General features: G+C 43.9%; 1 protein-coding gene across 4 annotated transcripts; it reads left to right on the top strand.

Annotated features, from left to right (window-relative positions):
* The first annotated feature begins 482 nt into the window (after positions 1-482).
* Positions 483-9,699, top strand: RAE1 (ribonucleic acid export 1). 4 transcript variants are annotated; one of them, XM_075108614.1, is made up of 13 exons: positions 484-591; positions 1,158-1,254; positions 1,404-1,508; positions 2,828-2,920; positions 3,346-3,432; positions 4,405-4,491; positions 4,757-4,828; positions 5,347-5,454; positions 5,808-5,914; positions 6,010-6,085; positions 6,597-6,791; positions 8,350-8,435; positions 8,895-9,699. In XM_075108614.1, coding segments are annotated over exons 2-13 (1,107 nt in total). In that variant the 5' UTR covers positions 484-591; positions 1,158-1,164; the 3' UTR covers positions 8,896-9,699. The 4 variants fall into 4 exon arrangements, with proteins under 4 accessions (XP_074964719.1, XP_074964715.1, XP_074964718.1 ...); XM_075108617.1 differs by having other exon boundaries at positions 512-613; XM_075108618.1 differs by lacking the exon at positions 8,895-9,699 and having other exon boundaries at positions 483-591; positions 8,350-8,604.
* The last annotated feature ends 3,747 nt before the right edge of the window (positions 9,700-13,446 follow it).

The following is a 13,446-nucleotide window of genomic DNA, read 5'->3' as shown; positions in this document are numbered from 1 at the left end:
AAACCTCACACAACTGGCCTTGTCTCATCCATCCAGCCTGTCCAGGTCCCTCTGCAGAGCCTTCCTACCCTCGAGCAGATCAACGCTCCTGCCCAGCTTGGTGTCATCTGCAAACTGAGGGTGCACGTGATCCCCTCGTCCACACCACTGATAAAGGTATTAAACTATACTGAGCCCTGAGGAACCCCGCTTATGACCAGCTGCCAACTGGACTCAGATCCGTTTGCCACAACTCTGGGCTCGGCCAGCAGCCAGTGTTTTACCCAGCGAAGAGTACACCTGCCCAAGCCATGACCCGCCAGCTTCTCTAGGAGGATGCCGTGCTTCTCACGGCGCAGGGAGACAACACGAATTGCTTCTCCCTTCCCTTTGCGGCAGCGCCAGGGCGCACCCCAGCGGGGCCCCCCCCCGCCAGCACCCCGCGACCGCGCCTGCCCCTCCCCGCCCTGCCCGGCCATGGCGCAGGCGCTGCCACCGCCCCGCCGGCCGCGGCGCCTGCGCAGAGGGACGTGGCCTGCCCCGCGCCGCCGCCGCCTCAGCCGCAGGGCCGCGTCGTTGGAGGCCGCGGGCTGGAGCGGGCCCGCCACACGGGTGAGGGAGCGAGGGAGGGCGGGTAAGCGCCGGCCCCTGCCCCGCGTTCCCCTAGCGGCCACCCTCGGCCCCGCTCCAACGTCCCCCGCCTCCCGAACGGCCGCTCCCCGCGGCGGTTCTGCCGGCGGGGAAGGGGGACCCCCGCGAAATGGCGCGTCCTCGCCTGCCCGGCGTCCCGGCCGCCCCGCCGGGCGGGATGTAGGCAGAGTGGGGAGGCTGGGCTGTGTGCCGGGGCGGGGGGACACCTCCGGGCGCCGTGCCTGCTTCCCCGGGGTGCCGTGCCTCCCGCCGCCCGGGTGGAGGATGAAGGGGCTCGGGGGGTCATCTGTCTCCGGGTGGCGACCAGAGAGGGGTCCCTGACGGCGGTGGTGGGGTGGCCGAGGGGGAAACGTCAGAGATCCCACTGCAACGAGAAATGTGACTTCTTTTTTAATTTCGTATCTTTTTATACCCCTGGGTGCCTCCCAGGCAGGGTGAGGGGTGCGTAGGCGCAGCGGCTGCGGTGAGACACCCTAGGGATGCCCGAGCGCCTTGCAGGTCTCAGTAAGCCTTTTCCTCCTTTGCAGGGCAAGGATGAGTCTGTTCGGGTCAACATCGGGGTTCGGTACTGGAGGTACCAGCATGTTTGGCAGTACGACTGCAGATAACCATAATCCAATGAAGGTACGTGTCCCGTGGGAGCCACTGTTCGTCTGCTGTGTTTTAATGTGTCGCAGCAGGACCTCCTGACCCACCAGATAGAAGTAATAGGGTCTCTGTGCACGGCGCTCAAATGTGGCATCTGATGTTGTTTTGTCTTCTGTCCTTTATAGGATATTGAAGTAACATCTCCACCTGACGACAGCATATCTTGTTTAGCATTTAGTCCGCCAACATTGCCGGGTAATTTCCTCATTGCAGGGTCATGGGCAAATGATGTAAGTACTTACGACCAGACCTACAGATGAATAAAGTGGGAGTGTTGGTGCCTAAGCTGCCAAATGCAGTCCTAAGAACTTGTGCCAGTGCACCTGAAAATATTCCTCTTTGCAGAACTGCAGAATTTGTGTCTGGTGCTGTTGTGGTTTTAGCTGGATAGAGTTAGTTTTCTTCACTGCAGCTGGCACAGTGCTGTGCTTTGGAATTAGTGTGAAAACACTGTTGATAACACACCGATGTTTTAGTTGTTGCTGGGTAGTGCATGTACTAGTCAAGGACTTTTCGAGCTTCCCATACTCTGCCGGGGGCACAAGAAGCCAGGAGGGGAGGAGGCACAGCCAAGAGAGCAGATTCAAACCGGCCAAAGGGATATTCCATATCATGTAACATCATGCCCAGTATGTTAACTGGGAGGAGCTGGCCAGGGGAGGCAGGCAGCAATTATCATTATTGTTAATATTATCATTACCGTAATCATTATTATTATTATTTTATTTCAATTATTAAACTGTTCTTATCTCAACCCACAAGTTTTCTTGCTTTTGCTCTTCCGATTCTCTCCCCCATCCCACGGAGGGGGTAGTGAGCGAGCGCTGCGGGGTGTTTAGTTGCTGACTGGGGCTGAACCACGACAGGTACCAAGGCACTAAGTTTGACATAGCTGCGCTGCTTCAACCGGGAAGCTCAGTTGTAATCTTCAGATAAGTCATTACTCTGCCTGCGTGTTTTAAGCTTCAGCTCAGAATGCGCAGACGGTGCTTTCACTGTTAGATTTTTATTACTTTGATTTTTCTTTTTCCGCCTTGTTTGGTTTTTAGCTTGATTTTCATACACAGTTAGGCTGACATCGTTCTGCTTTGCCCAATGAAAGTGCCACGAGCACCATGGTGAGTCATCCAGTTTGACAGTGTAGTCTCCAAAAAGATTACCTTCCTACAAACTTACTGACGTTTGTTTGGATGGGAAGGTGAGATCCCAGCTGACACAAACAGTGAGGGGAAGACAAACGTGAGCACGTTTTTTTGACTGTTCTGTAGCCTGCAGCAGGCCGCTTCTTCCTCGCTGGCCGGTAAGGGTTCTCCAGGAGAGCAGTGAGTGATTGCAAGGTACCTTTGAGGTGGGGTTGAACTTGTGGGGCTCAGTTGTGGCTGTACAGATAAAAAGAGCATAATAAGATAAAATACGGTTTCATTAGTTCTGAAAAAAGCTTAGTGTTTATAATTGTACTTTTTGTTGGAATAAACTAAGGCTGAGATCTTCAGGAAGAGAAGTCTTCTAAGGTCCTAACTGCTACTGTGTTTACACGCTTCTATTGCAGGTTCGCTGCTGGGAAGTTCAAGATAATGGACAGACAATTCCGAAGGCTCAGCAGATGCACACAGGGCCCGTACTGGATGGCTGCTGGAGTGATGTATGTTCCTATTTAAAAATAAATAACTAATTTTTACCAAGATCCTAAATAAATTTGCATGAGGTTTCCAGACAGACACAAATGCTACATGTAGACACAGCCTGTGATTATTGGATAGATTTCTGTTACTGTGAATATGTGCTAAGCATGTCCTAATAGGTAAACTAACATGGGCATAAGAAGGGTATAAGTGAGTTTAAAAGTAGGGATGTATTTAAACCTAGATGATAGCTAGTACAGCTTTCTCTTTTAAGGCATGCAGTCATAAATAAGTTTCCTTTTTATGTTTCTTCTTTGTCTCGCAATCCCTGCATATGTTACATTTATGTTACGCTATTACTACAAGAGAATAAGACTTGACAGTTTTCTAACAGATACTGCATAATAGAGCTATTTAATTTCTTAGCCTTATTCTTGTTTTTTAGGATGGGAGTAAAGTATTTACTGCTTCCTGTGATAAAACTGCCAAAATGTGGGATCTCAACAGTAATCAAGCTATACAGATTGCACAAGTAAGTAAGCAAGCCCCAAGCTGTTAGGTGGGTTTTTTTTTCCTGTTCCATTTTTTATTAGCAAATTAAGCTAATGTTTAGTGCTTCTGAAGTAGATACTGCTAGGTGAAGAAGAGGTTCTAGGCTGCCTTTCATATTTTTGTGATAATGAAGTGCATGTGAATAGGGAGACCTGCAATCAAAGTGATTGGAATGACCTGTGCAGCTGTTTCCTCTGTTTTTACTTGAGAGCGCCCTTTCCCTTGCTGCTGTGATCTCACTAAGTTGCCCTGCTGCCTTTAGGGGGGTGGGGGTAAGAAATCATTGAATTCACTTTCCCAAATGCCAGCTTTCTGCTGCAGCAGTAACAGGGATTATAACTTACATTCTCAGTTTAGAAGTGGATGTTTATTCATAGAATATGTGGTTATGGTGACCAAAATGAGTTACTGGTAATATAACTTAAGAAGAGAGCTAGTCCTTTTAGTGGTGGCTTCTTGTATCTTATTTGAGGTGATAAAATTCAGATTCTCAGTGTTGATTTGAATATCTTGTTGATGTAATTAACATAGGCCTTTCTTCTGTTGCTCTTGTTAGAAGCTGGTTTTTATCTTAGTTTATAATAAATAATATACTATATTAAAGTGTTGATTTTTAGCATGATGGATAATGTCCTTTATAAATAAGTAGAACGTCCTGCTGTTCATAACTTGTGTTTCTGTTGTGACCATCTTCCTATACAGGGTCACTTGATTGTAGTTCTTTGTGTCAGGAACTCTTTTTTTTTTTTTTTTTCTTATGTGGGTGATTTTACAGCACTAAACAACTCAATAAGGTCATAACCAACCTTTATTCTACCTGCTCGACTGCAATAGTCACTTTTCTTCAATGGATAAAAAGCATAAATGCATACAAAATTATGAAAAGCTTAATCAAGAAATGTGAACTGTTAATCTTGGTAAATGTATGTGTGTTTGTCCTTCTTTTCTTCAGCATGATGCTCCTGTGAAGACCATCCATTGGATTAAAGCACCAAATTATAGCTGTGTGATGACAGGAAGCTGGGATAAAACTTTGAAGGTATGATTTTTACCTGAGCAAATGGACAGCAGGCGTGCTGGAAATCTGTGTATGAAAATATTTTATTAAACACTAATACAAAAAGCCCTTTTGTTTGTAAAAAACAAAGATTAACGGAATAGCCTCACTTCAGAGAGTTGCAGTATTCTGACTGTAGACAAGAATGAAACAACTTGGTACCGATTGTATTCTCTTCACTGAAGCAATTTAAATGGTGTCTCCTCAACTCCAAGCGTAAGTTTGTTCATTTCTCTGTTTCCACCAGTTCTGGGATACCCGTTCACCAACACCTATGATGACACTGCAGCTCCCTGAAAGATGTTACTGTGCAGATGTGGTAAGCCATGATAGACGGCAAAGTAGCGTCAGGTAGATGACTGGGAGTGTCAATAAACTGGCAGTCTTTGAGGCTTCTGTAGGTTAGCGCTAAATACTGACTTAGTGTAGAATCATAGAATAGTATCTCTGTGATTTTAGCAATAAAACATAAATTGATCTTAATCAGGCTCTGGAAGACAGGTATTTGTGTCATACAAAACTTGTTTAGTATCCTTTGAACATCACAAAACCAAATCGGCACTAGGACTGACCTGCCCTTGTTTCTGGATGAGTTTGCATTACCGCTATTGCAGTTCACATAGGGAAGGGTCAGCTAATAATTGGAAGGTTTTGCCTGAAGATGTGTCTACACATCAACTTTGTTCTTCTTCCCTTTCCCCTCCTTCTCCCCCCACCCCGAAAACAGTCCAATTCCTTTAACTTCTTCAGGGATTTCTGTGAAATAATAAATAAAATTCTCTGCCACGCTATTAACACCAGTGTCTCTTTTCCAACCTATTTTACAACCTTATCCAGGTTCATCCTATGGCTGCTGTGGCCACTGCAGAAAGGGGTTTGATAGTTTATCAGTTAGAGAATCAGCCTTCTGAATTTAGAAGAATAGAATCTCCTCTTAAACACCAGGTAAATGATTATATTTATTATAAGTGTATTTATACAGGTAATTGAAATTCTGGGCTTGCCATTTTTTGGTAAAAACAAGGGTGTTTCAAAACCCAAGTACTTGATCTTGGTATGGCACACGTCCTGGTTTACCATTGACCTATTGTTGATCTTCATAAGGATTTAGAAGTGTAAATACCGTGGCCCCAGCTCTCAATAGAAGAAGAGACTTCTCTCTTGACCTTGTTTGGGGTTTTGCTTTTCTTTGCATGGATGTACGTGATGTTTTGTGTTCCCATGGAAAACAGAAAGCATTCACAGAATCTGGCCCTCAGGCCTCTGTCTAAAATCCTCTGTATCTTTCTCAAATTTAGCATCGCTGTGTTGCTATTTTTAAAGACAAAGTGAACAAACCTACTGGATTTGCCCTTGGAAGTATTGAAGGAAGAGTAGCTATTCATTATATCAACCCCCCAAATCCGTAAGTATCATTTAATAAAGCATCCTTTATTTATTGCTCAGTTTACAATGAGGAAAGTGAAAAGAGTTTTTTGGTTTTTCTCCCCCCCCCCCCAGTGCAAAAGATAATTTCACTTTTAAATGTCATCGCTCCAATGGAACAAACACATCAGCACCTCAGGATATCTATGCTGTAAGTATTCAGCATATACCACTGGATCATTTATACAGGGCATTATACACGCCTGATGTAGAACTGGCTTTGAATTGTTTGTTCCTCTCGACATTTTATCTTGCCTAAAGTTATAGAAGATGTATGTTTAAAGACCAGTCATAGTCATACGTTAAGAGGAAAGACAAATTTTTGTACTTCTCTTAAAACAAGCACCAGATCAAGCATTCATTAAATCATCTTGGTGGAGATGAGGCTTGTTAAGTTTGCTGATATTGAAGCAATACTTAATATATTTAGGTAATGGGATTATGCATTGAATTTGTAGGTACTACAAAAAAGGTGATGCTTCAGTGGGGGTTTTTTTGGGTTTTTTGGTTTTTCCAGAGAACATACCTGGAAACATTTTAAAAAAAGAACTAGATCTAGTTGAAAAAAGTCTTTCCTGTGTATTTACTCTCTCAGGATTCAGCATGTGTGTTGTGGGTTCCCATGTGTGGTGTTTTACACAGTGTATTTTATGGTGCTGCAGGTGAATGGGATAGCATTCCACCCTGTCCACGGTACCCTTGCAACAGTAGGATCTGATGGTAGATTTAGCTTTTGGGATAAAGACGCACGAACGAAGCTAAAAACATCAGAACAACTTGACCAGCCGATATCTGCTTGTTGTTTCAACCATAATGGCAATATATTTGCATATGCTTCCAGTTACGATTGGTCAAAGGTAAGAAAGGTTTAGACTCGTACTCATGCTTGCAGTTGACAACCAAGACTATCCAAGGCTTCCACTGTTCTTTGTCTGAGTCCTCCTGATTTCACAGGCATGCAAGAGAACTCACAATGGTCGTTTTAGCCATCTGATGAAATTGAACGCTGAAGTAGTGCGTTCTTTGGGTTTTAATATAAGATTGCTGAACAATGCTATTTGGCCGGTGTGGGTGAGCAAAACGTAAATTACGTGACTCAGAAGTTACTTTGGTTGCTCACGTGCATCCTGCTGTGCGGAGTGCCACGGGGCAGTGTGGCACCCTAACAGGTTCCCGCATTTCCCTTTGAAATGCACATCTCCGCTTCTTCTGCAGATTCACTTCAAAAAAAGCTGTTACTGTGGTTATAAGCGCTTACACCAGTCTTCGAATGCCCTGTGCTAAATCTCCAGTACCATTCAGTGCAGCTTGCTGGTGGTGCTTGTTTATGTATTTCTCTTCCAAACTTGACTCAACAGTAAATCCTGTAGATGCAAGAGAATCGCAGACGAGCTGTAGCGCATGGAGAATCGGTGCTTCTTAATAGTTTAAGAAGGGGGTAGCAAGGTTGGAATGGAGCTGATTTTAATGGAATGGCAACTTCCATTAAAAGTATTACTTTCCTTTTATAACTAACACTTTTAAATTTGAGGATAACATTCCTTGTGGTTTTGACTGAAACGAATGCAGAAATCACACAGATGGACTTGACTGCATGCCACAAAGCAAGCAAAATCTTAATTTACTGCATGGTGTCTAGTCTCCTGGATGCTGCCTGGAGTAAGATAACTTTGTTCGATGCGAGGGCAGATGAATTCTTCTGTTCTCAATGCTTGGGTGGGCTGCAGCGGTAGGTACATGCCGAGGTGTCCTTCAAATCTGTAAACCAATATTAAGTAGTAAAACCAGTAGATGCTGAATTTCCTTTCCTGAACCATTTCTTGCAAGCGGAGCTGGTAACCTTCAAGTTGTGCGTTGGCCTTTAATAGCTTTATTAGCATTTACTCTCCCTGATTTGAATACTTGCATATTGCGTTGGCGATGTGTATGCAGATAAAGTCAATATGCAAAATAGGATGTTTGCATCTGCAGTTGGGGAGCAGGTATTTTTGCAGTTGCCTGTAGAACTTGGGCTTCACTTTGGAAACAATGTGACCTTATTTCATTCGAAAGATAGAAAATATAAGTGAAACTGGGTGGCCATTAAAGTCTTAGTTTCTTCTCTGCCTAGAACGACACCTTTACGAATATATAAAGTAGAGCTTAAAGATATGTGGGTTTTTTTATGACTAAGTTATTTATACCTTAGAAATGGATGAATGTCCCTTAAATTTTACTTTATATGCACCGTGCTTGTCTGTACTTGTTAGAGAAAGCTGTTTCCAATCCACCAGTGTCGTCCAATATCTGGTCTTAAAGACTTTAAGCTTCAATCGTAATAAATCAAACTAATGGAAAATTCATACTGTTACGTTTCAAGGTAGTGCCGATATTTCTTCTTCGAAGAGAGTAAATGCAGCTGATTTTTCATTTTAGGGTCATGAATTTTATAATCCACAAAAGAAAAACTACATTTTTCTGCGAAATGCAGCAGAAGAGTTAAAGCCTAGGAATAAGAAGTAGTGAGTATGAGCCTGACTTGCGTTACTCTACTGTTTCCTGCCATTCCTGCCTCTACTCCACTGCTCTCCTGCCATCTGTGCCCTATCGCACCACGGTTCGGTCAACTTTGGATCGCTAACATTTAGCAGGAACTGTAAAAATTACATTAAATGTGTTCTGATTTGCTGGAGAACGTTATTTCCTATGTGTATAAGAAAGAGAGGCTAGTATTCATGTGACTTAACCACTGTCTGTTCCACAGCAATAATGAAATTGCAGCAAAACCTGAATCTGGGTTAGATATTCCTGCTTAGAAGTGCAACCATTTGTACCCATGGGTTTATTTTATTAGTACTACATTAAAATATGTTCACTATAGTAGTTCTGGAGAAGTTGTATAAATACTGTATTTTTTGTAAATACTTGAAGAATTGCAAGTAATTCTTCTCAAAGGAGGCTTGTTATTACTTATTTTTCAGGGGTTCTTTCATTGCTTTCTGGTTTTTAAAATGGAAATATTATCTACTGTATGCCAGGAAGAAAAGCCTTGCAAATTGTTTTCCCTCATTCTTTGGATGAACTTGGTAGGTAAGTCAGTGGCCAACAGCAGTGACAGGAACTGGAGACAGAAGATGGGCACAGTGCAAGTTGTACTCTAGTTTTTTCTCTTTGTGCTGCAGCAATGGACACGACTTTTGAGCCAACGATACTCACGCTTATTCTAGTCCAAAGGAGAAATTGTCAGTTGTGCCAAGTGATATATAGTTCAGTCACACGAGCAAACCGGTACAGGCTTTCTTTTGTTCTTGACCAAACGAATGTGTGCAAAGTACTCGTGGCCTAAACTGCTTTAAAACTGACACCTTCTAGAGTTAAAAGTTGGTTCGTTTGCATCTCTCTTAACATGGTTTTTGTCCCTTAATGGGTTTCTGGACTGAAAAAAAAGTACTCATTTTTGTATTAACTAGAAAATAGTGCTGGTGAGTTTCATCCTGATCAAAAATGCTGTGAAGCAAAACAAGTGGGTCTCTTTCTGACTTGAATCTACCACTGTTTACTTTTCACTAGCCAGTTGTATTCATGCCAAAGTTTTCTTTTTAGAAGTTGAGGCTTATTATTCCTTTTAACTATTGTTTGTTTGATAATGACTAAATAAAATCGGGAGGTCGCACGTATAGAAATGCCTGTCATATTGTACAAAGTCTCTGTAAAACTGAATGTTGTAACACTTATGGTTATGGATTCATGCAATGTTTCAAATAAAATTTTTACTAAATGCTTTTTTATATTTGTGCTGGTTTTAGCTGGGATAGAGTTAATTTTCTTCACAGTAGCTCATACAGGGCTGTTGTTTGGATTAGTGCTGGAAACAGTGCTGCTGACCCAGAGCCAAGGCCTTTCCTGCCCCTCACCCCACCCCACCAGCGAGGGGCTGGGGGGGCACAAGGGGCTGGGAGGGGACACGGCCGGGACAGTGACCCCAGCTGGCCCCAGGGCTGTCCCACACCACACGGCGCCATGCTCAGCACATGGAGCTGGGGGAGGAGGGGGAAGGGGGCACGTTGGGAGCGATGGCGTTTGCCTTCCCCAGCCCCCGTTGGGCGTGATGGAGCCCTGCTGTCCTGGGGATGGCTGAGCACCCGCCTGCCCGTGGGGAGGAGGGAAGGGATTCCTTGGTTTGCTCTGCTTGTGTGCGCGGCTTTTGCTTTCCCTGTTAGACTGTCTTTGTCTCAGCCCATGAGCTTTCTCACTTTCCCCCTTCCGATTCTCTCCCCCATCGCAGCGGGGGGAGCGAGTGAGGGGCTGCGTGGGGCTGAGCTGCCGGCTGGGGTTAAACCATGACAATATTCAAAAGTTCTGTTACAATAACACAGGCAAGCGAAGCACACCCCCTTCTAAAAGCAGCTTTTTGTCATTTCACTGTAATTCAGATACATTTTTGAAAGCAAAGGACTTTTCCTCCAGCTGCTTGAGTTGGAAATCTAATGCTTTTTCCAGTTCCTATTCCATGATGAACGATTCCTGTGGTTTTGTGTCAAAGAATTAAGAGGACCAGTGTGAAAGGCCTTTTGTTTTGTGAGAACGAATCAAGTTCCTCGCTAGCCCAACAGCCAAACACCTGACAGTTTGTCTCTAGTACAAATGAATCGTGCTATCTTCAGACTCTCTATAGCCTGCCGGTCTTTTAACTTCAGCCTCTTCACCGTGTTCATCAGTTTTCGTTGGGTGTGTTTCTGGTTCGGTATAGTTGGATCGTTGGGGAAAGTCCATGAAATACACTCTGTTCTTTAGAGATGCTCGTTTCTGGGTTTTATCTCTCGAGTTCGTTGGGGTTTTTTCTGCTACTTCTATGTTTTACATGGATTTCGATTTCCCATTCAAGGACTATTTGTTTTCTTTAAGACAGGAAAGGCTTCCCAGCTGTCACATCAGTAGCTGGTCGTTCGCTCAAACATGTCTTTTGGTTTTGCTTGAATTTTGTTTTTAAAGGTTGTGATTGTTACGCTGTAATCTTTGGTTGTTAGCACATTTTTCCAGTCTTCCCAGTCCAATGAATGCCACCAAGCGACTGCAAGCTAAAGGTTAAGTGTATGTGATCGTTGATGGCAAGAATGATAATAAAAAAACCTCTAACCTGTTGTGTGCAGAACTCCCACTGCTGTAAGCAGGGAAGAATGGAACGTGTCATCTGGTTCTTGTCTAAAAAAAATATGTTTCTTTGTTAAAATAAAAATCTGTTTCTTTGTTAAATGCTTAACAATGTGGATAAGTGACGAGAAGATAGATCCAGCCTAGTTCAGCAGGTACGTTTCTACCGGATCCAATGGAGTTGCACCTACTTAAGCGGATACTAGGTTTGGCCAAGATATATTTTCATCGTGAAGCCAGCCCTGGTAAGTCTCTCGTTTGGTAATACAGTCCTGTATTAATTAATATGCTGAGCCCTTATCCTCCTGTTGCAATCTACTTCTTTTTACCTGTCAGCGAGGCTTCAGAATTATTTAGCCACCACGATAATTGTTCAGACTGATTTTAGAAGGCCGTATTTCCCATGGCGTTGCACATTAGGTACATTCAGTTGGGGGGACAGAGTCAAACTTTGAACTGATTTGTTTTCCATTACCCGAGTTAAGAGAATGCACTGGCAACTTACTCCTCCCTGGAATTACTGCGAGGTTCTCTCGTGAAGGACACACAGCTGTATCCCTTCAAGCATCAAACATGTAGGGAGAGCTTATTCACACACAAACGAGTGGTAGCACGTGTTCTGGAACCGTGTTAACTTGCTCTTCGATGGCAGTTACCTGTCCAAGAGACCCGAAGGGAGTGGAACCTAAGATAGTGTACGCAAAGCTAACCGTGGGGATGCTAGATGTATAAAATTACTCATTTTCATTAATTTTTTGAAAGTTTGCTGTCAATGTTTGTCTTTTACTGCAGAAAAATCTTTGCTGTAAAGAGCAACTCAACTGTTAACCCCCCAAAATGGGGGTGTTCTATAAACGTTTTCAGATAAGCTTCCTCCTGCTAGTCTCGCCTGTCAGCCGTCTTGCGTGTTGGTTTAATGAAGTGTATTTTGGAAAACGAAGCAATTGACAAAAAGTTTGTCTGCTAAAGCCTTTCACAAACGAAAGCAAAGACGTGTTTGCACAACGGCAAGCAGTCAGGCAGAGTATCTTAATTTACCATCGGTCAGATGAAATGCAATCGCTGAAGTGGTGAGTATTCCAGCCTGGCTCCTAGGCCAGGAAAACAGGTTCGTTTGAGTCATTCTCCAGAGAAGTATGGATTTGGGATAGAGGCGGGGGTTACGTGCATGTGGGAAACGTCAATAAAACTATTGCTTAAGCCTGGTTCAATTTAACTGCGATGAGGTGCTGTTTGCAGGCGAGGCGTTTGGGCAACCGTCCACTCTAAGGAGCTGTGTCAAACCAGCCCAGGTTTGCCCTGTCTGGCCTCTGAAATGAGAGAAGCCACTTATTTCTCATTTGCTTTTCCGCTGTTGCTGTTTGTAGAGATGAACCAGGGCAAAATGAAATGTTGCTGTTTATGCTGTTACATTCTTACGTCACCAGATTTGTAATCTGGGGTAAGACTAATTTACCTCCTTCCGAACATTTTTGATGGAGGTTCACTACGTGTGACGTTTCCCCTAGTAGTTCAGCTCACCAGCCAGGTGAGAATCAGCGTCTAGCGCTGCAACGCAAAACAACGAATGGAACAAATTCAGAATAAAACCAATTCCCTAATAAAACTTCCTACTCTAGCAGTCACCAGTGCGTGCAAAACACTCTAAACGTGCAGTTTAAAGCCGTTGCTGTCAATGTTGGGTTATGTCAGGAGATGGCAGCATTGATGGCTTCTTCACGAACGATTTCCCGGCGGCAGGGACGGCTGCACACTTGGCTGGGCTGAAGCTCTCCGTGGAGCCGCAGTGCCGTGCAGCGCTACTGCACGTGTGCTCTAACAGACGCAGTTATTTCTAGTATCAGGCTACCCCGAAATAGTCAGAGAATGGATGGCGATACATACAAGGCGGAAATACTTTTTGAGTTCTACAGGAAGGTACATGAGCTCTATCCATAAATGGAAACAGCAACCACCTTAGAACAAACTATGAGATGCTCTTTTAGCCGCTCAGAGAGACGCCTGCGTGGCTGCCCGAGTCCTGAGGGCCGAGGCACTGATAAAGGCGTTGGAAGGGTGTTTGGGGACCAGACATTTTGAGAGTTTAGATGAGGTGCGGGTGGAGCTGAGTCAGTCAGCGTATGAGCTATGAGCTACTAGCGTTCTAATTAACCTCCCTTTCTAAGACAAATCTTAGTAACTTAGACTACTTTTCATACTGCTCCCATAGGAGACCGTAGGTTTAAAACTGGTAAGCAACTCTAGGGTTTTTTTTTTTTTTCTAAACTGGATTTCTTGAAGGACGAAAGAAAAAAAGCCAATAAAAATACTTCACTAACAACCAAGCAGGTAAGCTCAGTGATAAGCCCTTTTTTTCTGAAAATTTGAAATGCGATGTCTTGT

Source organism: Phalacrocorax aristotelis, chromosome 13 (genome assembly GCF_949628215.1).
Source record: "Phalacrocorax aristotelis chromosome 13, bGulAri2.1, whole genome shotgun sequence".
Taxonomy (NCBI): domain Eukaryota; kingdom Metazoa; phylum Chordata; class Aves; order Suliformes; family Phalacrocoracidae; genus Phalacrocorax; species Phalacrocorax aristotelis.
This window is presented reverse-complemented; position numbering and strand designations above follow the sequence as displayed.

What these genes read in the sequence shown, in the direction of transcription:
- RAE1 (XM_075108614.1), top strand. Translation starts at nt 1,165, where the DNA reads ATGAGTCTGTTCGGGTCAACATCGGGGTTCGGTACTGGAGGTACCAGC. An exon ending in GATGTTACTGTGCAGATGTG is followed by an intron (nt 4,829 to 5,346) that starts GTAAGCCATGAT and finishes AACCTTATCCAG; the next exon opens with GTTCATCCTATGGCTGCTGT. An exon ending in CACCTCAGGATATCTATGCT is followed by an intron (nt 6,086 to 6,596) that starts GTAAGTATTCAG and finishes ATGGTGCTGCAG; the next exon opens with GTGAATGGGATAGCATTCCA.